This window comes from Amphiprion ocellaris, chromosome 4 (assembly GCF_022539595.1).
Source record: "Amphiprion ocellaris isolate individual 3 ecotype Okinawa chromosome 4, ASM2253959v1, whole genome shotgun sequence".
Taxonomy (NCBI): Eukaryota; Metazoa; Chordata; class Actinopteri; family Pomacentridae; genus Amphiprion; species Amphiprion ocellaris.
The window spans coordinates 38634305-38659908 of record NC_072769.1 but is presented as its reverse complement, the minus strand read 5'-3'; the positions used below and the strand labels follow the sequence as shown (position 1 = coordinate 38659908).

Below are 25604 nucleotides of genomic sequence, written 5' to 3'. Positions count from 1 at the left end.
GAGGAGGCTGACATAACCTACAATGTGGAAAAAAGCTGCTTTAAAACTTGTGATACTTGATATATGTAGCCAGTTGCACAAAAACACTTTTCTGCTTCACTTAGAGCTTAATTATTCCTAAGCTGAGGGACTTACCTAAAGGGCCTGAACAGAGTCTGTTGTAAGGCTCCCTTAGTTAAGGGGAAATGTTAAGGTTTTTACTGCACTTAAAGAGATTTACAGCAGTAAAACTGTACAGTTTCCTTGGAGACTCACTCATGTGAAACCTGTTGTAGCCTCACAAAGTTGTCCTGAAGAGGAGGCAAGGATTATGCTTCTGGAATAATAGGAAGCATGGACGGAAAAGTCAATCTGATATGCAAATGACAGCAAACAGAGAGCAACAGATGTGGAAAGTGATTGCATTTGTTATAAACTCGACTGTGCTGCTGTTAAGTTTTTTTCCTTGCTTTTGATGCTAAGGTATTTCGTGGAACTGTTTAACAACATTTAGGAGCTTATTCATACAATCAAGACAAGGAGAAAGCCTTAAACACTTGTGAACATTTTACAGAAACATAAAGGATGAGACTCCTTAATACAGAAACTCTTTACCTGAGGTGTTTTGTGCAACCAATCCCAGAGAAACATTTTAAGTACAAAATAAAACCTGTGATGCAAACTGAAAACCTAAATGCCTCACAAACTATTAGTCCAAACACAATTCACTAAAATTTAAAATCTTTAACCCAGAAAAGAAATTATTTCTTACTGTGAAGATCAAACAACTGCCAGTTGAGTCCTCTCCTCTGTCTGGTTTATCTGTGAATTGTATACAGAATATTACATCAACATACACAGACGTATACACACATTGGTAGATGATGACATCTGGCAACATCTAAAAATGTTGTATTTCCTCAGCTAACATCAACAACAGAGAAGTCAGACATCCTTACAGCGCATCCAAGTGCAATGAGAAAGCAGATCTCCGTGTTCCTTTATGTTTCATCATATTGTAAGCTTTGATTGATTATTGAACAGACCAGCAGGCACAAGTCCACAGTCCCTGATGGTCATGGGATCCAGAGGTTCTGTTTGAACTGAAGGAAACAAAACAATAAAGACATGCAAAATGTAGATTCTCGCCTATTCAGGTCATGGGAATCGTTGCTTCAGTCGGAGGCCACTGGACTTCTCTTTTTAATTATTGATCACAGTTCATCTTCAGAAGGCTTTTTCAGTTCAGGTGTCTTTTACTGAAGCTCTTAGATCACGAATAACTACATATAAACAGGTGCAAAATGATTACAAAAAACAATGATTTCCCCCCAAACAGAATTGGTTTTGGCTGTTCACCACAACAATTTGAACATTCTTTTATTTTTTTTATTTTTTTTTGCTTTTCTTCAGACTGCTGTTTTTAGGCTACATGTCTTTACTCTTTGGTTTGTTAGATGTTAAACTTTACGAGCCTGCAGAGACATCATTGTAACGTTGCATAAGTCAGGCCGTTATTTCCTTTCTTTTAGGGCAGTGAGCATGACATTTGTAAAGCTGAAACTTAGGCTTGTCTACACACTTTATTGGCTGACTGCATCTTCCTCATCTCTGTCAGGATGCGCTTTAAAGTTGCTGCAGCTACATGCAGCTAACCGTACTTCTTTAACACTCTAGTCACTCACTTCACACAACACTGGAGCCTATGTCACACAGTGGTTGCTCACAAAGCCACATTCCTTAATGTTAAATGCTCAGTTGGTGACAGAAATATCACTCCATCTGAGGTTTCAGCTCCTGTCATCAGTTAACAACAAACACAGTGCATGTTGTCACGTGGATTAATGAATGTTCGACACAAACTATCTTGGCCGAATCAGAGATCTTAAACTGATACAGAGGTCTGCCTCTTCACAGGTACATTATCCCATAATCCATCTCTGATTGTAAGCTGCTGTATTATAACATTTACCTACAGTATGGAGTCCAATCCACTGTAGATCTGATGGAGTACCATACAGACACCAGCACTGCAGAAAGCTTGGATGAACCACTTTAGAGACAAAGCCTGGGACATGCTGTTCCTAAACATATTCCTAAACATTGAAGATGACAAAAACTAGAATTTAGCAGAAAGTGCAGAAAATCTGGTGTCTCATTACTTAACAGGTTGACTATGTAACAGGCCAAACTCCCAACAACTTGGTGCATTCCTTAAAAAACTCACCATCTCCCACACACTCCCACACACACCAGCCGTAATATTAGGACTAAATATACCACAATAACCAGTGCCAAATGTGGTGCACATTTGGAAAAGTGTGGGGCTTCCTTCTCCCACTCCACTGTGCGTTTTGGCCTGAACTGAACTCACGAGGTTGTGAGCGTCGCTGCAGTCAAGTCACTTGATCAAATGAGTGCAAAATAAGATTAGCAAACCTTACTGTTCAGAAATGAGTCAAATTTCAAACAAAGCGCTAGAAACCCTCATATGTGAGTCTAAAAAGAAATCAGTTTGAGCTTCTGGGTGGTTTGTGACGCACTAAAATCAGTTTCATTTAAGCTCCATTGTTTAATTTGTTTGGCATTTTGAGGACAGCAGAAATAAACTGTAAAGTGCATTATTATCACCCTATAAGACGATATGGAGAACGTGTTAGAAAACAGTCACCTATTTACCTACTCCATGCAGACACAGCCACAATAGCATTAATGTGGTGAATGTTTCCGTCCAGCTGAAGGATCAACAGTCTCACACCAAAAATGGTCATTGTTGATTTGGTCCACAGTTCAGAAATGTGGTACTTTCCAAATAAAGGTTACAAATAGCGGGGTACCAGTTTATCTTTATGGTCTGGTCTTTTCTAGGGGCCTGTGTGCACAGATTCTTTCACTTCAAATTTGAAAACAGCAACAAAATAAACATATGGAGGCATCAACTGGAAGACTTTCACCCAGAGGATTGGGATTTAAGCCCTGTGTGTTATGTGGCATTTTCAGTCACTGTTTTATGACACTTTTTGCTTCTTAAAATTTTGACACCAAACTCCCTGGTTAGCAACACAGAGGCAAAATCCATAAAACACGTAGATATCCGAATTTTACAACCTTTTCTGGGAGAAAAAAATACATTGTAGTGTTGCTCTGCATTGCTATTCCATTTTAGTGACACTGAAATTGATGAATCTAAGTCCACGATCGACCACCCCTTTAACCACATTCTCCACCAACTCCTGAAACACATTCTTTTTTCTTTTGTTGCTAAATGTTCTGCAAAGTTCACCAGTAAGTTGCTTACTCTGTCTGCCTGATGATTGTTGCTGGGTAGAGTTTTCTGGATTCATCAGTCTACTGAAAACAGCAGCATGATGCTTCTGGAACCAGAGTTAATGGGAGCGATGAGAGTGAAGCAAAACAGACACTGTAAAGTTCCACTGAGCTGAGAGGAACTGCAGAGCAGCTAATAATTATGTGTGAGCTAGTGACTCTTTTCATATGTATGCAGTCATCTGAAGAAATATTAACATATAAATACTCATTTTAACTGCACAGTTTTTTGTCTCTGATTCTAGACCAAAAATGAAGAAATGCAGAATGTATTTTGACAGTCCTGTCAACATTTTAGTTTATAGTGTTAACAAACCAGATGGAGTTACGCTCCTTCTTGAGTGATCGGGGCGTTTGGGTCGTCATGGTACAAGCACACATCCCAAAATCTACTGCTGCACAGATCCTCCTATCAATACGGACGCTGGGTTCCCCCATGTTTATTTTTAGGGCTAATATCTGCTAATCTTTGGGTGAGCAGACAAGGGATACCCCAGTGATATCAATACCACACACACACACGCACGCACGCACGCACGCACGCACGCACGCACGCACGCACGCACGCACGCACGCACGCACGCACGCACGCACACACACACACACACACAGCTACTCCTGCCATGACTTAATGCACCACCTGTTGCTGAATAGCAAGTTGGTCATTAAAAACACATTTAATTCATGGCACTTTCTTTCCCTGTCTGTCGCTGTCTAGCTCACTTTCTCTCTATTTTCAGTTTGGACCGTGAAGCACACAGAACATCTTTTAACTATTAATGCACCTTTAAAATATTGAAATCATTATTGCATTGTCTGTTTTTAATTTTCTATTCAGTATTTAGGCTTATTTGGTCATTTCATTTTCAGTTTTATTATGTGTGGCATGAATGGACAAAATTATTGTGTAATACGATTTTTAAAAAGAGAGAAACTATCTGTTTATTCTCTGTATTTTAAAGTAAAATGTATAAATAAGTGTCCCTCTGTAATGTATTCATTATTTGTCTCCAAACTCTTAGCCCAGCATTTCATTCACATCCATATGTATCTCAGCATCTCTCTATCTGCCCCTCTTGACACTTTCCCCCTCGACAACAAATCCTTCCAGCTTGTTGTCCTCACCGCCTCGCCCCTCCCATTCTCATTTTTCTACAATGCTGCAAACTGCTGATGAGGGGTAATTCGATAGAGACGAGAAGGCTAAGACAGTCTCGGGACACTGCGAGAACAGAGGGTCAGTGCAGGACATGGACGGACAGAGACGGTAGTGTTGAGCAACACAATTTCAAATCTACATGACAGCTATATTGCTTGGAATGTAGGTTACATCTTATCTCCTCTCTCTGTCTTGCTCATTACGTTACAGTGCATCCAGTGTTTGAAGTACTTAATGAGGTAAAAATGTAGGTTTGACTTCAGAGAGACAATCACATCTTAATGTTTCAATTACTTAAATAAAGCTACATTTTCTTTATAAGCGACGTCTTGCGGCAGTGAGAATAATAACTGCACTCTCTAAGCAGCACAGGTGCACATGTCATAGTATCTATTATGGTGCCTGGGTGGGTAGTTTTTACACTTGACACCATGTTACATACTCTCCTGCTAGCAGTCAACACTATGACTGAAGTTGCATCAGAAAACTTTGCAATTTGAGTCTCAGTAGAGAAGCTGTGCAACGATTTCCTGCTGACAAATATTTGATGCTAAACCCTGAGGAGTGTGTTGTTAGCGTGTGTTACTCATCCAGTTCTTTTAGTGAAAAGTCACCTAATATGTTTTGCTCAGTTGCCTACAGCCTTCAACTTCTCTCTAACCTGCTGCTTTTCTTTCATACATGCACCTAGAAATGATTGGCCTTGACTAGACGGGAGCAAGATGGTGTTTCGCTCAAGATAAGTAGATGAAGGAGAGAAAAAGAAGATGGAGACAGAGTTACAATAACAACGTAGATAGAGATTTATAAGTGAACAGGAAGAGGGCACAAGAGGACGTGGACACAGAAGAAAATTGAAAGGAGAAGAGACATTAAACAGAAATTAGGAAAGTGTTGAGGTGAAAGGTGACAGAGAAGAGGCTGTTTGGGGTAAAAGAAAAAAGAATATAAAACTTATTTAGTATGACTTTGCCTGTGGGTTCTCAGAAATTTTAAAAGTGAGTCAAAATCTTTTTTAGAATTTATATAACTCTTCCAGTGATTTAGAGTGCTTTCAAACACTAATAAAAGACAGGAATCCCTGAAGAAATGGGAGGTGAAAATAATAAGAATTGATGATTAAGAATAAAAACAAGCTAAACAAGTACTTATTTTACAGAACTGAAACATTAATTAGCAGCTAAGTTAAAAATGAGCAGATCATTATATCCAATTAATCAAATGCTGCTTAAAATCACTTGCAAATAAAACTAAAAACAAAAACACAGTAAAATATTAGAACATTTTATACCAGCAAAGTGGATTAAAATGAAACAAGAAAGCAGATAAGTCAATCAAGTAAAATCAAGAGACGACCTGCGATACTAGTGTGTTCTAGGAAGAGATTTTTAAAGAGGTCACTGACTCTGCTGACCTGATTTCCTCAAGCAGCTCCTTCCATAGCTTCAGGGCTCTGACTGCTCTGTCACCTTTAGTTTGCAGCAGAACCTCTGGAACAGACAAAATACCTCTGCAGAGGATCTCAGATTGCCTACAGAATCGTATGTGACTAATAGGTCAGATTTATAGCACAGAGAGGCCACGAAGAGCCTTAAAAGTCAACATTAAGCTCTCAGAATCAACTACGGGAAGCAGTGCAAGTTTTGCAGCATAGATGGAAAAAGCTGCCAAAGTTATTAATTATTAACAATCATAATCTACAACATTAATACATAATCACACGCTGAGAGAGCTGCTGTGTATTTGGGCTTCTTCAGGAATGCGTGGATTTAAAAGCTTTGTTAAACAGGCTGGGTCTAGGCCATGTAAGATTTAGAAACCATTAAAAAGACGACAAATTCATTCTTGAAGTGACAAAGGGCAAATGTAATTAAGCTAGAACCGGTGTGAAATGGTCTTTCTTATTTTTCTGTTGAGGTTAAAACTCCTAACAGCACATCTTTGAATCATTTTCAACCCGTTAATTAATTGAGGAACTAAGCAAGATGTGTTAATTGAGCCGATTTGTTATAAAAGTGTGTCTTTTCTGCAACATTTCAAAGATTATAAAAGGTAGTTTTGATGAAATATAACAAGTCAAAGGGTGTGCTGGTTTCTGCAGTGTTTATCTGTAAGGCAGAGATCTCCTACAATGTACTCCTCTCTTCTCCTTGTTCAACTTCAGGACATTTATGATTTATTTACACTTATTTATGATTTATGTGGCTTTTTTTTTAAATGGTGGTGGCATTCCAGGAGAAGTTAGGCTTTTGGTGTGTGGGTCCTCTTTTACACAACTGTCTCTTTAAACACGCTGCACCACGAACATGAGTTACTTTTCAAAGATAAAGTCGATGGTTCTTTAATTTCATTTTGTAGGATTAAGGGCATTTATTTTTTAGAGTTTGTCTCAGGAGGATATTTCCGTCTCTAATGCACAAGGTCTTTAAATGTTAGTATTTATATATTTACATTTTATTTTTATTGCTACCCATGTTTAAATCAGTGTTGCTCTTTCACCTTTTGAATAAAAGTAGTGGCAACTGTGGCAGTGACGCGACATAAGCTTCACAATACAAAAAATCACAGAATGAATCACAGCAGATAAGAGCAAAAAAGACAGATTTGTGCAGGAATGAAAGAAGAAGAGAGTTCTACTGAGCAAAAAAGGAGACCCGGGTGGAGATAAGGTCCAACAGCAGTCAGATAATGTGCTATTATTAATAGGCCTGTGTGTGATTTGTTAGTACTGCAGAGAAAATGATCATCACACTTCAGGGCCAACCTCGTTTGCGTTACGTCATGACAAACCCCCCACCCTTCTCAAAATAGAGAGACTCCTGAGAGGTGGGGATGTGGTTTGTGCGTGGGGGTATATGGGGTAAGTGTGTATGAGGTTTGGAGGCAGCTATAAAAGTCTTATTGTGCCCTCCTCCTCTTCAACCTGCTCATCTTACCTGCACCTCCAGCCCTGCTTGCTGCTCCAGTCTCCCTCCATCACTCCGCTCTCCTCTCAGCTCCACTCATCCACCCCTTCATCCAGGTAAGACAGAAAAGACACATGAAACGCTGCAGCAGACAACAGCTGTTAGAGACAGAACTCAGAGGTCGCTCAGGTGCAGGAATGAGCTCCAACAGTGAACAGAAGACTGAACCACAGTGATTGCTGGGATGATCTGTGACAAGCAGATATGCCGCAACTGAATGAAATACCTTGGCAAGCTGTATAAATAATAAAACTAGAGTGACACAGACTGATAAAATATTTTGTAGCTGTCAGGTGTGTAACAGGAGTGCTTTTGTATTAAGCTCTGGGTGAATTCTCTGCTACACACTCAGCTGACTCAGAAAATACATCACTAGCATAAATGATTTAAGATTCTCAAGGCTTTAAAAAAAACAACTTGATGAGTGAAAATGCTTCAGTCATTACTATACAGAGGCACACATGAATAATATAAAAAACTGAGGCATTGACATTCCATGTTTCAACATTAGAGCCACTGTTCCTATGTACTTGGAATGCTTTTTTCATGTAAATACAGCATCAAATCGAATGTGACAACTTCCAAAGTCATCAATAATTAGAATTAAACAACTCAAAGCAGCTTCTTGTATTTTTCGAACACTGGGCTGTTTTATGGGTATTTTGGCGTTATTTTTCTAAAATTAGTTTAAAGTTTAAAGTTCCCTTACAGTACATAGCTCCATACCACGATGTGCTGTCTCTGTTTTATTGTTTTCTACTCTGCAGTATCAAATTAAAGGTAATGCTAGGGGCAGGCATTGGTCTAACGGAGGTTGTCTTGGCTCATGTGTCACCAGAAGCAGGTGTCTATGCACAGAAAAATGGAACAGTAGCCATAACTTCAAGTACTGTAGTTAACACATGTTCTAAATGGTTTTCAGCGCTGTTATTTTGACAGCTGTTCTTGAAAAGGTGCCCAGACTAAGCACCTTTGTAAAAATATATGAATAATACGCTTGTACCTGTGTTCCTGACTCATAATTACCACAACGTGGTCTTTAACTTGCAGAGATTTTCATGGGCTTCAGGGTATTACATTGACCTACTCTTCAAACTATTAACTTCTGCCTCCCTCAGAGAGAAAAGTCAGTTGGGAGTGTTGAACCGAACCTTAGGTTTAACGTGCAACTACTAGTTACCCTAACAGGCCAGAATTGGCTCTCAGTCTCCAGTGAGTCTTCTCATTTGATGAACAGATACAGTACTGTGAACTGTGAACATTAGGCTGAAGGAATGTTGTCAACCACTTGAATGCCAGAGATGACTGAGGTGGATGTTATGCTGTCTTGTAAATTCTTACCTGCGTTCTTACCTTTAACAACATATATCAGGATCCAGAAGAACTTGACAGACTGGTTTACTTTTTGTTGGCATTTTAAGCATTTGCTTGATACTAACAAAGAGAGAAGAAATGGAGTAAAGAGACTAGACATGCAGCTAATGCTCTGGCCAGCAAAGGAATCAAACCAAGGACTCCCTGCTCAGGCACCTTTGTGATATGTGTGTCCTAGCCACCATAAACACAAACTAAGTATCCCACCCTTTTTGTCTTAAACCAAAAGACGATGACCTGGGACACCTTAAACCGATGACATCTAAGCTTTCTATTTGCAAGACACTATCCTTCAAGACATGTCAAAAACCACAAATAGATGCTCACTAATTGGCTGTTGCTGCCAAAAGTCAGACACATAACAGGTGTCGAGAAAGCTGAGAAGAAGTAGACTGGAGAGAAGAAGGATGACCGTGACTATGTGTTTTTACTCTGTCACTCTGTGCTCTGGTCAGGAAGGGTAAGGATTTTATGGGGGTTAAGACAGTGCAATCTGCAGAGGGACTATTAAAACCACCCTGCTGGGGCTTTGCAAGTGTCATCCACATATATCCTCTCTAAGGGACGATGTGTGAGATATACACAGACAGACACAGTAATACACTCCTGCATACACATGGGAGCTTGGTTCTTTTACAGACACAAAACCTATTCATCAAACATCTGTCTGGACAGCTCAACACTTGATCCCAGTGCTCTAAACAGATAAACAAGGAAATGGAGAGCTTTCAGCTCAGCTGGGTCACCTAATGACACCTACAGGCTGTTGTAGTGTACTGCAATTGAAGGGACAAACTTTTTTAATGTTTAGGAGAGCACAGCTGAGCAAATAGATGAGACTCATATTCAGCTGTATGTGTTGTACTAAATACATAATGCTTCACAGTAAAATGTTCTCATTGCTTGAATTAAAGGACAAGGTAAAAAACAACGACTTTATAGACTAATGTCTGGAAAACATCCAATGAGCTTTGACTCCAACCAGCTGCACTTGTTGTGATGTGGTTGTGTGTGTTTGTGTACAATGAGGTGTATGTTTGTGTGTATCCTTGGGTGTTTGCCAGACTCTCTTTAGGCCCATGTCTTCAGTTCTAACCTACGGGTTTTTATCACCCCCTCCACCCACTGTGCAAAGTTCCACCAAGGACGTCTCTAGAATGCCTTCAGAAAAATCTAGCAGGTTCATCGTGGTCAGAATTCTCCTTGTGTTTGAGTGCTTCAATTCCTATCAACAAACTTCTGTTAACTTTACATTATTTTACAGTAGTTCTTAAGTTCAAGATGGAACTCTAGTTTATTTTATAGCAACTGGCACATTTTCAGTATGAGTTAGGATTTTACAAATCTTCCACTCCTGTGTGTTTATAAATGCTGTTGTCTTCACCACTTGGAAATAATGTTCCTCCACTACTCATTTTATACTCTTGTGTCTTCTTTGTGTCTTTCTCCAGCCAGAAAAATGGTAATGACAGACCTGTTAAAACCTGAGGATATCAAGAAAGCTCTTGATGCCTTTGCAGGTCTGTACCAGAGCTGACATTTCCAGAGGTTTGATAGTGGCAATGTCTATCTTTTCAATGCACAAACACTTCATGAGAAAAAAAAAAAACACTTTTTTCTGTTTATTAGCACTAATGCTAACACACAGCTGGCTGTGACAGAACTCATTATGTCCCCTGATGTCCTGGTGGTTTCTTTGCCTTTTGTAGGAGAAACATTCGACCCTAAAAAGTTCTTTGAAATGATCGGAATGAAGGCCATGTCAGCTGAAAACGTCAAGAAGGTCTTCCAGGTTCTAGATGTGGATGGTAGCGGATTCATAGAGGAAGAGGAACTCAAGTAAGGGACTCACACAGATGCAAACACATGCAAAAAGCTTGGTGAGACAGACAGATTCTACTATGTAAAGCTGATGCTCTGCACATTGTCATGTCTCCCTGTCCTGTTCTCAGGTTTGTACTGAAGGGCTTTTCCAAGGATGGCAGAGATCTGACCGACGCCGAGACAAAAGCATTCCTCACAGCCGCAGACAAAGATGGAGACGGCAAGATCGGCATCGATGGTGAGAGGAAGGAGAAATTTTGCACAGTATAATAATGATTATTGCCTAAAAGCTTTCTGTAGCTCCACACATCACACGAGTGACAAATCCTTCCTGGATCTTAAACGCCATATGTGTGATGTTTTTAGACCCCTATCTACATTTCTGTACTCCTGGTTGCTTTTTACTTATGTAATTCTGTGCATCCTAAAGAGTTCAATTCCATGAACAATGCAATTAATCAACAGTGGAATGGATTTCTGAAACTTCAGCAATGTTAGAACCTCTGGTGAAGGTTAGGTGTTTATAGAGGGCTAAGCTGATTCTATCTTTTTTAAAGGGCTAAATAATTTCCTTAAATGGCTGGGCACTGTAGTTTTTGTAGCAAATGTTATTTAAATAAGGTGTGTATAAGGATTTTTATAGCAGTTTGTGGATAATTATGGAGCTCTGTGTCAAAGATGAACAAGACATTTCAGGTTAATGTTACACAGACGATGTAATACAGTCAGATCAGTTCCTTATTGGTCTTTTCATTGAATCTGTTGACAGAATGGAAATATTGCCAGTTTTTCTACATCAGTAAAGTCTGTCTCATAATTTGTGCACATTTTCATTTCTGTTTGTATCTTTTGTTTCCAGAGTTTGAGGCCTTGGTGCATGAGTAGGGGATAGCTGAACACCCCCTTCTTCTTCCTCCTTCTCCTCTTCGTCCCTGCATTCATATTTTGTAAATGCCACCTTCAAACTCTTCTTACCTCCCTCTGGACCCCCATGTGTGGAGTCAGACGAGGCCTGCCCTCTACAAAGCACTACCAAAAACAGGCTGTCAGGGAGTCACCATGAGGAGGAACATACAGGCATAACAGGCACCAGTTTCATTTTTAATTTTCCTTTTTTATATATATTTAACCGCACATGCTGTATGGATTTCAGGATCATTCTTAATGATTTCATGAGGATAGTTTGTGGCCAAATGCAGGTGGTACTAGTGTTGTAGATGGTGTAGATGTTATGAAGACTCCTTAAATCTTAATTTCCTTCCTCTGTGTATTTCAGATTGTGCATTTTGTCTTGATTGGTTTTATTTCTGGATGTTCACATACCAGTGCACTTTCCTTCCCCTCCTCTTCCTCATCCACCTTCCCTCACCTCCTCTCCTCTATCCACTCCTCCTCCTCACTCCCTGCCTCTGATCAGATGATGTAGTAAAACAAAATCATATATAAGGAGAGCTGTGAAGAGAGAAAAGATCTCAGTAAGAAATGATAATAAAAAAAAAAAAAAACTTGAGTAACTGTCTCTTTACTTTTTGTCAGTGAACACAAAACATTGAACTCACAAAACACAACGTGCCAAACATTGCAAAACATGTCAATCATTAGTCAGTGAATACGATTAAGAATCTAAGCTCAACATTTTGGGAAATGTGATTATTTGCTTTGGTTGCCTCTCTTAAAATGAGAATATCGATACAACTCCCATGTATGCAGACTCAATACGTTGCTGGAGCTAGCAGCTATGTAGCTTAGCATGTGGAATAAAAACAGGGGATCGAGCAAGACTGCCTCTTACCAGGGCTAACGAAATCAAAAACATGCTAAATTTACCAGATGTTGGTTGTAACTCTATAGTCACTAATAAACAATAAGTGTGTTTCCCAAAATGTTTAACTATTCCTTTAACATTTTTACTATAAGAGAGAAACTACCTATCAACATAAAAACTTACATACTGTAGAAAGAGTTGTTAAAACAACTACTTTAGTTTATGGTTCTTACATTTAACTATTTAGATGTACAACAGAATCACTTTTGCTTTTGGTGCAGGAAACACCTTATCTAACACTGTACAGAAACTCTTCAGACCTTCTTCTGCCCATCTGGCTCAGATGCTTCACATTTCACAAATGTCACAACATTCCCCTAAAGCAAAAATGTATATTCTGCCTCCACAACCTGATCTCCCAGCCTCAGTTACAAGCCCTGCCTGGATGAGCGCTGACAGCTCAGAGGATCCGAGGAGCAGATCTGTCATTGGTCGTTGTGGGACGAAGCTTTACTGTGGCAAATGGGTTTGTGCCTCTGAAACGAGAAGATGACGGAAAATGTTACACAATACCTCACACGCTCAGCTGCTTTCGACCAGCACAAATAAATCACATGCACATGCATGCACACACTCCAGCTTAGGAAACTAACACCAGACTCAGGCTTGAGGAAGGTAAGTTTGGCTGTAGGTGGTGAGCCTGCCTCAGAGGTCATTTTTTCTCAAACTCGCATTTGACAGTGGTTTGTTGGAAATCATCTAGGTACATAGTAATCTGGTTACCAAATGCATAGTAACAACCACAAAGCCAAAGTGTATTTACAAAATACATATTTACACTTTAAACGTGATCAAATTAAGATTTTAATCATTTTTGTGAGAAGAAAAGTCCCAAAATGCATTCAACTGTCTTTTCTCCTAAACAGCTTATAAATGAATACTAAAAATCTACACAACTGCTACAAGCCCATCCCATTTTTATTTTTTAATTCTGGTACATGATTTATAGATTGTGTATGGAATAAAATCAGTTTCAATTTGGTTTGGGAAAATTTCAGACACAGGGTTTCTCTAACACAACACGGATTGAAATTCCTCAGTAAAAGATACTGAAATAATCCTACACTGAATTAGTTCTTTTTTTTTTTGGTCAGGTCATACGCACACAAACTTACCTGGGAAACAAGGGATTTTCAGGTGGCCCATGGGGTGATAATGCCTAAAAAAAAGGTTTCACCAAAAAAAGTGAAGTATATAATTAGCTTACTTTATATAGAGCATAAAACAACTGTCATTAGAAGCAAGCGTGCAGTACCTGGACATCAGATACTGCTTCACCCTTCCTGTCAGGGAGGGGCGAGACTGGTCGAAAGTCTACTGAGCCCCTTCTGAGATTCTGACTTGGTGGAGGAGGAGGCGGTGGAGGAGGAGGCGGTGGCTGGTGTTCGTTGTAGCTCTTTGTTGGACTGGGTTTTGCCTCCATCGCTGGTTCTGCCTTCCTCTCAGGGAGCGGCGAGATTGGCCGAAAGTCTACAGAGGCTCTCCGGTTGGGTGTGGCAGGGGGCGGGATGTCACCAGAACTCTTATTCTCTGATTGTTCAGCGTAGGTGTCAGTGTCCAGCAGATTGTTCATGCTGTGGCTTCTCAGAGAATCGCCGCTATCGGGGTGCATACACAGGAAATTATAGTGACTTATGACACAACAATTATCTCAAATACTTTGATAAAAGATAACAGAATATAAAGGTTTTTTTTTTTTTTTTTTTTACTAAATTGTATTTTTTCCTAAGTGTCTAAAATGTACATTTTAGATAATGGCACAGACATTCTAGTGTATGATCTCTGAAGATAACCTTTTTTTCCTCTTGGCATTCAATGTTAAACCGAAGAAAGAAATGTTAACCACCACACACTGGAAATTAGCTTGTGTAATTGATAATTCTCTGGAGAAATGCAATGTATTGACTGACAGCAGTTCCTACCTTGTCGCTAAAGTGCTAGAGAAATCCTCAATAGGGGCCACATATGCAGCAGGGAACCAGCCCTGACTGGAGGAGATAAAACAGATACACAATAGGTAACAGCAAACTAACATCCATATATCCTCCTGTCCCTCTGCCAAGACTTCATACTGTAAACCATTTCATCAAACAATGCACACCGTTATTCCTTTCATATTTAAAATTAATGCACAAGTGTACTGTGTCTGTAAATGTTAACTGTTACACAACTATTCAGCTTGAGATTATCAAACTACTCTGGTGTTTAACGGTGCTTCTTGTGTTCTTGCCTACACAACAGAAACCTACATAAAATACATTTTAGACTTCATCTTATGGTTTAAAGAAACAAAAAATTAAGGTTTACCGCCTTATTGCACAAAATGACACCGTGTGGGTTTATAGAATTCCTGATCAATAGCATGACTCAACCATTACACTTAGATTCTGAGATTTCTCTTTTCAAAACTGCTTTTCTCCGTTTTCCAAGGCCATCAACCTCCTGCCCATATGAGTGAGTAATCCCAATTTTGAGACCTTTGCTTCTTGTGATAAATGTACAATAATGTTAGGATTTCCATTACCGATTCTTTGTGCATTTCAAATAGTTTAATCATCGGTGTTGTGATTCCAGTGTCACTGTCAATAACAAGGAGTAAGGATGTGACAAAGCAAAGGTTGTGTCACAGCTACACAGAAAAAAGTTGCAGTTACTTCCAGTTACTGATGAAGACACAGATCATTATGTTTCAAAACTGCTGAAAAATTAATCAGTGGCTTCTGTACCTGCATGCATGCACATATAGTGTCGTAAAAAAGTTTCATCCCCATTGGAAGCTTTCCCCTGTTGTTGCTTTTCAACATTGAATCATAGTCAGTGTAATTTGGTTTGTTTCTCAAAAATTCACATAAAAGGACTTACATCACAATGAAAATAGATTTCTACACAACGGTGTCAAATAATTGCAAATATTGCAGGTAAAATAAGCGATTGCATAAGTACTCATCTCCTTCAAGTCAGTATTCATTACATGCACCATTGTCCACAATTACAGCGTAGATCCATGAGCCCGGATGGATCCGTCTTAATCAGTCTTCTACATCTGGACATTGTAATTTTACCCCATTCTTCATTGCCAATCTGCTGGAGCTCTGTCAGGTCTCATGGGCATCATAAGTGAAAAGCTCTTTTCAAGTCCAGCCACAAATTCTCTCTTGGATTGAGGTTTGTGTGTAACTCTGACACACCAGAACATTCACCTCGTCTTTTGTTGTCTTTGTAAAAACAAACAACAAAAAAATAGTTCCCTTCCATACAGAATCAGGTTGTCCTCCAGGAATATTCCTGTACTTTAATGTATTCATTTATTGCCTTTACAAACCTTCCAGGTCCCGGTGCTGAGAATCATCTCCACATAACCATGCTGTTTGGCGTTCCCAAACATAAAATGTCTAATCTGATTGTCTCATCAGACCAAATCCTTTTCTTCCAGTTGACTTCAGAGACTCATACTTGCCGTCTAGCAAAATATAGTCGAGCCACTGTTTTTCAACAACGGCTCTTTGCCACTTCACTATAAAACTTTTACTAATAAATAACTCAGGCAGCAGCTGTTGTTTGCACAGTCTATTCCATAACAGCCACTCTTTCAGAGGAGTTTTTGAGGACAGCCTGTCTTTGCCAAATTTACGTAAGTGCCATATTCCTTCTATTGCTTTATGGTGGATTATTTAACTGTGCTGCTTTTGTTTCTTGGAGTGTTGGTTTGTCTAATATCAGTCAGTGTCACTATACTACAATAACTTAAGATAACTTCTAGCACAAATACCTGCATTAAATTAGGCAAGTCACTTTAAAGGGGATAAATACTTATGTGATTACTTATTTTGAGGATTAGATTTTTAATTAATTGACATTATTTTGTATATATCTGTTGTCACTTTGACATAAGAAGTTTTCTGCTGTTGTTGTCAGAATTTTTTCATCAAAAAAGACAAATTAAATCAACCACAACTCAATGTTGAAAAGCAATAAAAGGGTAAAAACTTCCAAGTGGGGGTGAATACTTTTTATAGGTGCTGTAAATCTTTTATTTTAGATATCATATCTACCGCAGGCTGCTGTCAGTGCGTCCATACAGCCAGCCGTTTCGTGGCTCCTGGACCAGTACGGTGACAGTCTCTCCCCTGTTAAAAGGCAGAAGCTTTGGGTTGGATGAGGAGGGGTGAGACACCAAGGCTCTCATGGCTCTCCCTCCTGCCAGACCCAGAGATTCCCCCACTGAGCTGGAACGAGAGCGGCTGGGGAGGGGAGACGGTGCTGGAGGGGGAGGAAAGTTGAAGGAGGAATGAAGAGAGGAAAAGGTGAAAATTAATGCCATCAATCTTTGTCTTCAAAAGCTGTCAAAATCTTAGATATTTACATACAGCAACTGTAATTGTTACAGTCTGCCCCCACCTCTAGAGGGCACTCTGCCCAGCGCCTGCTGCTCCCGTCTTGCCCAGGACATGTCCTCATCTCTGGCTACTGTCTGCAGCAGGGAGCTCACTGAACCTCGCAACTGAGCAGACACAACATGCAGATCATAAATGAACCACTGTGTCCACTCACAATTTTTACTTGAAATCTGGCAGAGCAGGATTTTGATTTCATTTGGAAGATTAAGAATATAGCAGCTGGTAGACTTTTAAAAAAAAGATGTTAATGATGTCATACCAAGTCACATAATAAAGAGCTGGAATAACTGCACAGTGTGTAGTCATGAAAGCTGCACTTCACTCACAAAAAGCAGTTCTCATGGAGAAAATATTCAGCTGACATATTTTAAACTCCACATTTCCTACTGATATTTTACTGAGCTATAGTTTACAGTCACAAGCACCCTGCAAGTATTATTATGTCAAACATATGAAAGAATTCACAGTAAGCAGTAGCATGAAGAAATATGATATGTGTGTTAATAAGCAGCAAGTAATTAAAACAATCGTTTCCAATTATAACATTTTTCAAATAAAATACTGACCAATTTATTTGAGAATTTGCAGTACTCTGGACACAGCAGAGAAGTGCAGTCTTCCATAAATCATCTCAGTGAGGCTCCATGCAGACACTGGTGCAGTAACCTCAGCCAACACATCTTATTTACAGGCTGTTTAGTCCATGGAAGACTAATTTACTAAAGCCTAATGTTCCCACTGGATAAAAATAATTGACTAAATCAGATTGGTACCTGTGCCTCTTGGTCTAAATGGGTTGGAGTTCGAGCTCTGGATCCTCTGGTCTCATTCACTTTCTCTTTCCATCCATCAGCCTTTTGTTGGAGAGATGCACTAGTCTGAAAACAGATGAGAGAGGTGAGCACCTCATTAAATCTCAACCTGATCAGGCAGCAACAAGATTAACACATACGCTTCAGTGAATGACATTAAGGACACAGAGACGTGAGTTTCATCAGTTAATCAAGCAATTAACATGCTATCTCACTGATAGAATAAGAATGCTGGGAAAATCAGTGTCTTAGTGGCATAAAGAACCCTTCACCAATGGTTACATTTGACTTCATTTCACTACACCTTCACCTGGTGATGAACTGCAGCTTCTGTAGCCGGTGTGCTAAATACCACGCTAACATTATCTCAAGTGGGACATTCAGCATCGACTGAATGTCACAGCAGGCTACATTCTATGACTAACTTCTATGTTTATTCACAGTATTGGCTATAAAAAAGGAAGTAAAACTTTTGTTACTGCAAAAAAATTAGTTTAAGTATGAACAGTTTTTTCCTAATAAACATCAAAAAATGTATAATGTGATAGAACTTTTTTCCTATACTACAGAGAGTGCATGCATTTTAATATGAATATTATATAATAGGGTATATAATAATATGCATATTACCCTCAAAAGTTGCATTTCTGAATAGTGTCTCTGATGACCCTGCTCATTAGCTTGCAAAGCATGAACCTTAATCTGGAGCATGCTAACTTGCAGCAGGTTACTATGGTGACTAAACCACTTTAAACAAAACCATTTTAAACTAATCCAGCGCCCATCAAAACTTAGAAGCCAGAACTGAGCCCAAATTGCCCTACACCTCTCATTTCACTTTGAACAAAATAAACTTTAGTTCAAACTTTGGTTAGAATGAAATTAACTTTGTGAACTTTGGTGCACTGTTGCTGTGTGTGGTGTATGTGTGTGTGTGTGTGTACCTTGTTTATTAGAAACAGCAGTGACTGAGTGAGGCCGCAGTGTTTCTCTGCTAAGAAGCGATACCTTCTCTCCTCCTCCTTCAGGATCTCCTGCTGGCTCTGCCTCAGGTACAACATGTATTCACTGTTCTCCTAAAAATGCATTCACGGTGAATCATGATGGCATTCGCTTAAATTCCACAAATATAACGGTACAGATGCACTAGTACTGGACTGTATATGCAGGAATGTAGATTATTTATTACAGTATGTGTCACTGTGTGTGTGTAGTGTTCATGTGTATATGTTTGTGTAACTACCAGAGAGTCTCTGAAGGTTCCTCGCCTAAGCTGCTTCTCCAAAGCCTCTGCCTGGTTCCTCACCTCCAGCTCATACACTCTGCGACTACCCTGCAGCACACAAACAGTTTAATGGAAGAATGACAAATTGTACTGAATTTGTTTGCTAGAGGTGCAGCAGGTACAGTTTTTTAGCAGGTACAGATAGGCAGTTTTATCTCTTCATGCACTCTTGTCCACTTCTGATGCCGGTGAGGCCGAACTTCCCGGCTCACGTCTTCTGCCAATTCAAGTCTAAAGTCAACATTTGTGACAAAAGTTAGAAATGTTTGATTTAAAGTACTGTTTAAAAGTGATGATTATTAGACTGTCAGTGATTTTAAAGTTAAATAATCACATGGTTGTCTCTCTTCAACCTGCTCAGTCTATGGTTTTATGTTATAACCATACTTAGACATTTTTAGCCTACCCACCAACTAACCACGTCTAGTCTTGACTAACTTAGTCTTGTTGAAGAATTTAGACTCATTCAGAAAGCTTCAAGACTGCTGGTTTGCTTCAGTTGCATAAATAGAGCAGGTGGTGATGCTAAAATGGTATTTTGATTATTCTGTAAATGAAGACTGGCAGCTGGTTTTGCAAAGCTGTCCACAGCGATGGATCTGTCAGCAATCAGCCAAAAAGAAAAGAAAAGAAAAGAAGTTGTCGGTCATTTACACTGGAGTTCCCTCATGTTAATGGAGCCTGTGTAAAAACTTGGGGACAAATAGCTCATTCTTACTCAGAATTTTCTTTCTATTCAGCTGATAATGTAAGAAATTAAGTGAAATGAGAGGATAAAGACACAAATAATTGCAATAGCATATTTATGCAGATCTCCGTTTTAGTACACATAATAGCTATCTAATCAAATAACCAAATATCCTCACTTCAAATGTAAAAAAACCCCACTCTCTACACTCACGTCAATGTACTCCTCATCCAGCTTGATATTCTTCTCCATTGCTTGCAGCACCTCTACCTGGAACCAGCGAAACTGCAGCAGGAACAAAGACAATGCCCCTGTGATGTATCCAAATCATTATGGAAGTAGTCCACTTGTTCAAACAGATGTTTTAATTATCAGGTTGACTGCGTTGTTTGACTAAATCTACATGCAAATGTGCAACTTCTTCAGGACAACTTTTTAATCAGAAGCCCTCTTGCTTATTTCTTACTGCTGAAAGCACAAGAGTGGGCCGGTGGCACAATGAATTTCAAACAAACAGTGAAATACAAGGACAAAGTGATCTCCCAAAAGCTTTGTGTAAAATTCTGCTTTGGTTCAGCAGTCTGTTACAAGCGAAACATCATTCTGTTGTCGTCTTGCACAAACTAAGCTTACATATTAAATAAAGACCAAGAGAATTTGGGGATTGCTTGTTACCTCAAATGTTAGGGCTCACTTAAGAGTTTATTTACAGTGGTTTAATCATTGCCAGTCATAATTAGAAAATACTAAAGATTTCAGTGAGTTGTTAACATTTCAAGACTGCACATAATCCTGCATTTACTGAGGAAATGTACTGACCACTCCCTCCATCTCTGCAGTGAGTCTCCTCTGTGTTTCTGATATCTGGATCAGGACATCCCCTGGTTAAAGCAAAAAGAAATTTGACTGATCAACACCAGATCACACCAACACACATATCAAAACTATGATGCACTGTTAGGCCTGAACAGTTTCTAGATCCAGTAACATTATGACAATTTACATAATTCTGTTTTGTGTGAGCTTAGATCAACTGTATGTCAGCAGTTTAGGAAATTTGATATACAACCTTCACACAATTCAACGCCACTCAAGTCATCATGACATTCTTTTGATCGCTGGGCTGCTAAGATGGTGGAAAGTTAGCCAAGCCTTTATATTACGGGTGCCTCTGGCCTTGTCTATTGTCATGGATTGTGGTTAAGTTAATGAATTGAGTGCAGCTGAAAGACTGTCCTCATTTATAATTCAAAGGCTGCCACTCAATAGGGCCCCTGGTCACGCTGTGGCTCCCTGACCTTCTCAGTTAGCCAACTTAGCAGCACCACGTGTCATGCTGCGCCAGCACCGCTGTACGAGCCCACACACTCTTCTTAATGGGGACGCGTTAGCATAAGACTAATTACCACTAACAATACTATCACACATCCCCTGGGTCAGAGTGAAAGTGAAGCTTGTGGAAAATATACGCTCATGCATGCACTTGTACTAGGACATGCAGGAGAGTGCACACCTAGACAAAAAGAGATGTCAACACACACGTGCACACACAACAGAGGACACGAAAGAGCAAAGCTTTAAGGTTGTGGAGTGTGTGTGGTATTTTATAATGTGGGATGCATCTGTATAATGGGGCTTGACATTAACTTGATAGAGCACTTGACCATCTCTGGAGGACAATTTTTGTAATGAATGCAATAAATTAAGGGTGAAACCTGTTGAGTAATCAGTCACAAATATAAAGACACACACACACCAACACATATTCTTACCAAGAGAGCGAGATGAGAGTGTGTGAAGTGCCTGGTCACCCATCTTGGCCACAGCACTGAAGTACGACTCACTGCAAACAGCTAAAGCTGCAGTAGAAACACACACAAATGTGAATTTTCAAATGAAATGTTTAAAAATACATAATAAACCCATAACATCTACAGAAATATCACAGCCAATCTACTCCTAATTAGGTCAATCAATTCTGCTTTTATTCATTATGAACCTTGAAGTACTGACATGTGATATGTGATTTTGGTCTAGGAATAGCCCCGTGCCAGTGGGTATAGTTTTACCACATTGCCCTGTTGCCCTGTGACTGATGGCCTGCTCTTGTTTTATCAGGCAGAGCGGTGCATTAATGATGCATGCTGCTCACCCAATTACCAATGTAACACATATGATAAAGACTGAAAAATGTAGATAGGAAGGCTGAGTGGACACAGACAGGCAAATACAATGCAATGCACATGAAAGATTCTGTTTAACTGACTCCTGTTTTGAGGAAAAAAACAGACTTAAACTCTGCTTTATAATGGTGTCAGCAGCTAAATGAGCTTGAAACTTGACTATTTGATAAATAACTTCACTGTGTGACTACAAAGAGGCCCTTACAAACTCAATGATTTCTAGCTTCAGGAAAAAACAACAACTTTGCAGTTGTATTAAAAAAAAAAACTCAGGTAAAAAGTTCAGTGTTTCAAAAGGGCAATCAAACACTTTAAGACATATTTTGGAATTTTGCTGTTCTTGGTTGATGACCTGCACTTAAAGGTCTAACATAAGATCTACATCTCAATAACTGATGCAAAATCTCATTCTATAATCTATGAACATCAAGTCAAACTCCTACTACAACACCCACAGTATTATTTGCACTAATCAATATTTCATCAGGTATTGCATAAGCAACACATTGTTTACTATTTTTAAAACATTATAAAAGTACAGCACATGCCACCCATTCACTCACTGACCTTGAAATGCCTTTACATAGCTGTTTCCTAGAGCAACAAGCTTCTGAAGGCCTGGGTTGAAGTGCTCCATCAGGTTCTGCAGTAAAACACAAACAAATACACAACAAGTAATAAACCAAAGAAATTCTGCTGTGACTTCAGCTGTAACAAAACACAATGGAAGCTAAAATCTGGTTAATACTCACCCAAGTACCACCAGGCCATGTCTAAATTCTCCATCTCATCTGAAATACTAATACCTGTTTTTCCAACCAGGAAGAGAAAGTAGATGTAGAGAATAAGAAGACAGTATGAACTCACCGAATAGACGGTTAAAGTTGATTTGTGCAACTGGTCACTGCTGACTCCTGACATGGTGACCGATTTCAAAGAGGATATTCAATGAACAGAGATGGTCAGAGATTATTGTACAAAGTCCGTTTTCCCATTCAAACTTCTAAAGACGTTTCCTCAGGCCTTCCTTGTCCTGTTTAAATCAGCGTCTTAAGGCAGTGAACGTCACCTTCACTTCAGTCCCACTGTTTCTGTTCCATAGACTGATAACACCTGTCTGATAGAATGATAGTGCTTTCCCCTCGCTCCCGTTTTCACTCATTCGTTAATGAGCTCTTTTACTCCCTTGTCATCAGCAGTTTTCATGGAAAGAGCAAGTAAGCAAGTGCGGGGAAGAGAAAAGGGAGTAGGTGTCATTGATACGACCAGGCCAGGTAAATTATTGATTGCAGCCCTGAAAGGAAAGGAGGAGGAGGACAGCCAGCTGCCTAACTAGCTGTGACGTAGACTCACACCTAAGGGATAACCTCAACTTTGGAGAAACAAACTGCTGTCTTAAAAAAGATGCATATAAAGTACTCGAACGCATCTACAAAGAAATTACTCTCAAAGCTGGGAGGAACACTTGCTTTTCATCGTTTAAGCTCAGTCACACACATAAGTCCATCTGTTTCAGAAAACTTCTATCAAATGTCTGAGAAAAATACTGCAAACCTATCACACAGCAAATACATGAAAATAGCAAAGGAATCCTACTCTCAGTTCACACTATTGCTTCTTAACCCTCCTGTTGTCCTCATTTACGGGCACCAAAAAATACTGTTTCCTTGTCTGAAAAAAAATCCAAAAATTCAGCAAAAAAAATCCACAAATTTCTGAAAATTTGCAAAACCTTCAGGAAGAAAATTCTAATAATTCCTTAAAAGTTTCATTTCAAAAACTCCCCCAAATTTGACAAGAAAATTCTTGTAAATATTTTCAAAAAATGAGCAAAAATCTTCAAAAAAAAAAACCCTAACAATATCTAAAGTGATTACATATATATCAATAAAACTTCTGATATTTTCTTTAAGAACATTCACAAAAAAATGATTTGTTGTGAATGTTCTTAAGAAACATTTTTAACATTTCCTTTTCTCCCACCAAAAAATGTTCAAAGATTTCCCAAAAATGTTGAAAATGTGGACATCAGAAGTTTCACTATGATTATATATATTTTTTCCCACACTTTCAAACTTTAAAATGGGTCAATTTTGATGAGGATTAAGCTTTTTTGCAGTACAAACTGTTATGGTTTGTGGGAATTTCGAACCCAAAACGAGAGCGGCACAGAGCAGACAAGGCAGGCCGGAATAACACAGGGGTTTTATTCACCAAAAAACTCACAAAAATACTAACAAAACCAAAAACGCCAAGTCTGTCTGTATTTCATTTCTATCTCAGTATTTCATTTCGTGGACAAAGTTTTGACAGACTGCATAAAGCTATTCTCAGGATTGCCAAATGGAAATGAGGTTACAAAGGCGTTCCTTTAAGTTAATTAAAAGACTTACTTGTACTGATTGTTGGTAATTTCTACTGCAACAGTCACTCTGAGTCATTTGCTAGCACTCAAATAGCTATGTTCCCTTTTCCAACAACAACACTACATGAAATTGGCTAAAAACGTATGTATGTTGTAGGGTGTGTCACAGCTATAAGTCAAAGATGGTTTTAAAATGTCAGTAATCAAGTGTGTATGCATAGTGTTTTAACTGGAAGTATGTCAAGACACAATTTTGGTTCTTGTGTCTTGAAGTTTGGCATAAACTCCTTTCATTGTTTTGTAATTATAGACACAGATACCATGTGATGAACACGTGAGGCTGCTCTATTCAGGAGGAACGACCAGGTCTTTCAAATCGGCAATATCGTCATAAAAGACCTCTTCGCCACCACCATCCCCTTTCTGTTGCTTTTGGCAACGACTTAAGGTCTCTAGCACAGTTTTCAAACGTCAATTGAGAGCAGCGAGGTGGGGCTCTGACAGCAGTGGGGCCACCCTGTGAAGGGGATCACTGAAAAGTGAGGCCCTCATGACGTCACTAAGGCGATACTGTGGTAAAGACAGAAGGCGTAGGCGTAGCCAAGTAGAGCGACGGATTCTGGAGAGGAGGCAAAGTGGAAGAGACAGGTAGAGAGAGAAAGATACAATGAGGACATTAGGAAGAAAAAAACAGTGGAAAAGACTAGAAAATAGGATGAAAATGGTGAGGAATTGCATGTAAATGTTACACTAAAATTTGTTTCAGTTTTTTAGTTACCTAGTGCCTTAACCAATAGCCTATATTATTTATTATTGATTGTTTAATGTGATTTTAACATGGCATTCTTTTCAGTATTTGACATCACAGTGGGAAACACTGGAAATTAAGTATCATTATGGTTTTCTCTACCTAAAATACAGTGAAGAATGTAGTGAACACAGGTAGATTTCTAAGATTATTCACGACAATTTAAAATATTTTTGTGTGTACCTGCAGCACTGTTCAAGTGGAGCTAAGATAGAAGGTTCATCTTTGGAGTGACGCCCAAATCTGCAGTGACAACAGACCCAGAGTCAGTCAAAATTACAACCAAAGCAATTGCTAAATTGAGGCAATGCCAACAGGTATGTTAATAAATAAATAAAACACACAAAAACTGAACAGAAATACTCACGCCCTCCCATTGTCGAGGTGCAGTAGAAAAGTATTGTTGCCAAACTTCTCAAAAGTTTCATAGTGGTGCCTGTCCATGTTACCTACAGGAAGAGAGAAGGATTTGGTTACAGATGTGCACCTCAGTCCTGAAGCATTATACATAATGTGTAAACATAAATATTCTACCATACATAAAGCTAAAACATACATGGTAATGCTTCTTTTAAGTCTGTGCTGATATCACAGTAGCAGTTTTAGTCATAT

General features: G+C 39.1%; 3 protein-coding genes across 4 annotated transcripts in view; 1 reads left to right on the top strand and 2 right to left on the bottom strand.

Annotated features, from left to right (window-relative positions):
- The window catches only part of pvalb7 (parvalbumin 7), a 46891-nt gene extending 34752 nt beyond the window's left edge, over window positions 1-12139 (top strand). The window contains exons 1-5 of one of the 2 annotated variants that reach the window (XM_023298425.3): window positions 7330-7487; window positions 10257-10325; window positions 10515-10644; window positions 10758-10867; window positions 11489-12139. In XM_023298425.3, coding sequence (XP_023154193.1) covers window positions 10265-10325; window positions 10515-10644; window positions 10758-10867; window positions 11489-11514 — 327 coding nt within the window. In that variant the 5' untranslated portion in view covers window positions 7330-7487; window positions 10257-10264 and the 3' untranslated portion in view covers window positions 11515-12139. Of the gene's footprint in view, window positions 1-7329; window positions 7488-10256; window positions 10326-10514; window positions 10645-10757; window positions 10868-11488 lie in introns of those variants that run through there. The other variant, XM_023298424.3, reaches the window with a different exon arrangement.
- baiap2l2b (BAR/IMD domain containing adaptor protein 2 like 2b) lies at window positions 11533-23389 on the bottom strand. The gene is made up of 14 exons (XM_023298448.3): window positions 22687-23389; window positions 22387-22462; window positions 21409-21495; window positions 20456-20517; window positions 19850-19921; window positions 18907-18996; window positions 18608-18739; window positions 17625-17729; window positions 16853-16955; window positions 16507-16714; window positions 14377-14442; window positions 13710-14052; window positions 13570-13613; window positions 11533-12930 (listed from the first exon to the last, which is right to left on the bottom strand). Exons 1-14 carry the CDS (start codon window positions 22738-22740, stop codon window positions 12855-12857), a joined length of 1518 nt encoding a protein of 505 aa, XP_023154216.2. The 5' UTR covers window positions 22741-23389; the 3' UTR covers window positions 11533-12854.
- A 175-nt stretch (window positions 23390-23564) lies between these two features.
- LOC129348828 (extracellular serine/threonine protein kinase FAM20C-like) overlaps window positions 23565-25604 on the bottom strand; it is a 37823-nt gene continuing 35783 nt past the window's right edge. The window contains exons 8-10 of the mRNA XM_055010353.1: window positions 25360-25441; window positions 25176-25235; window positions 23565-24803 (exon numbers count right to left, since the gene is read on the bottom strand). Coding sequence (XP_054866328.1) covers window positions 24656-24803; window positions 25176-25235; window positions 25360-25441 — 290 coding nt within the window. The 3' untranslated portion in view covers window positions 23565-24655. The remainder of the gene's footprint in view (window positions 24804-25175; window positions 25236-25359; window positions 25442-25604) is intronic.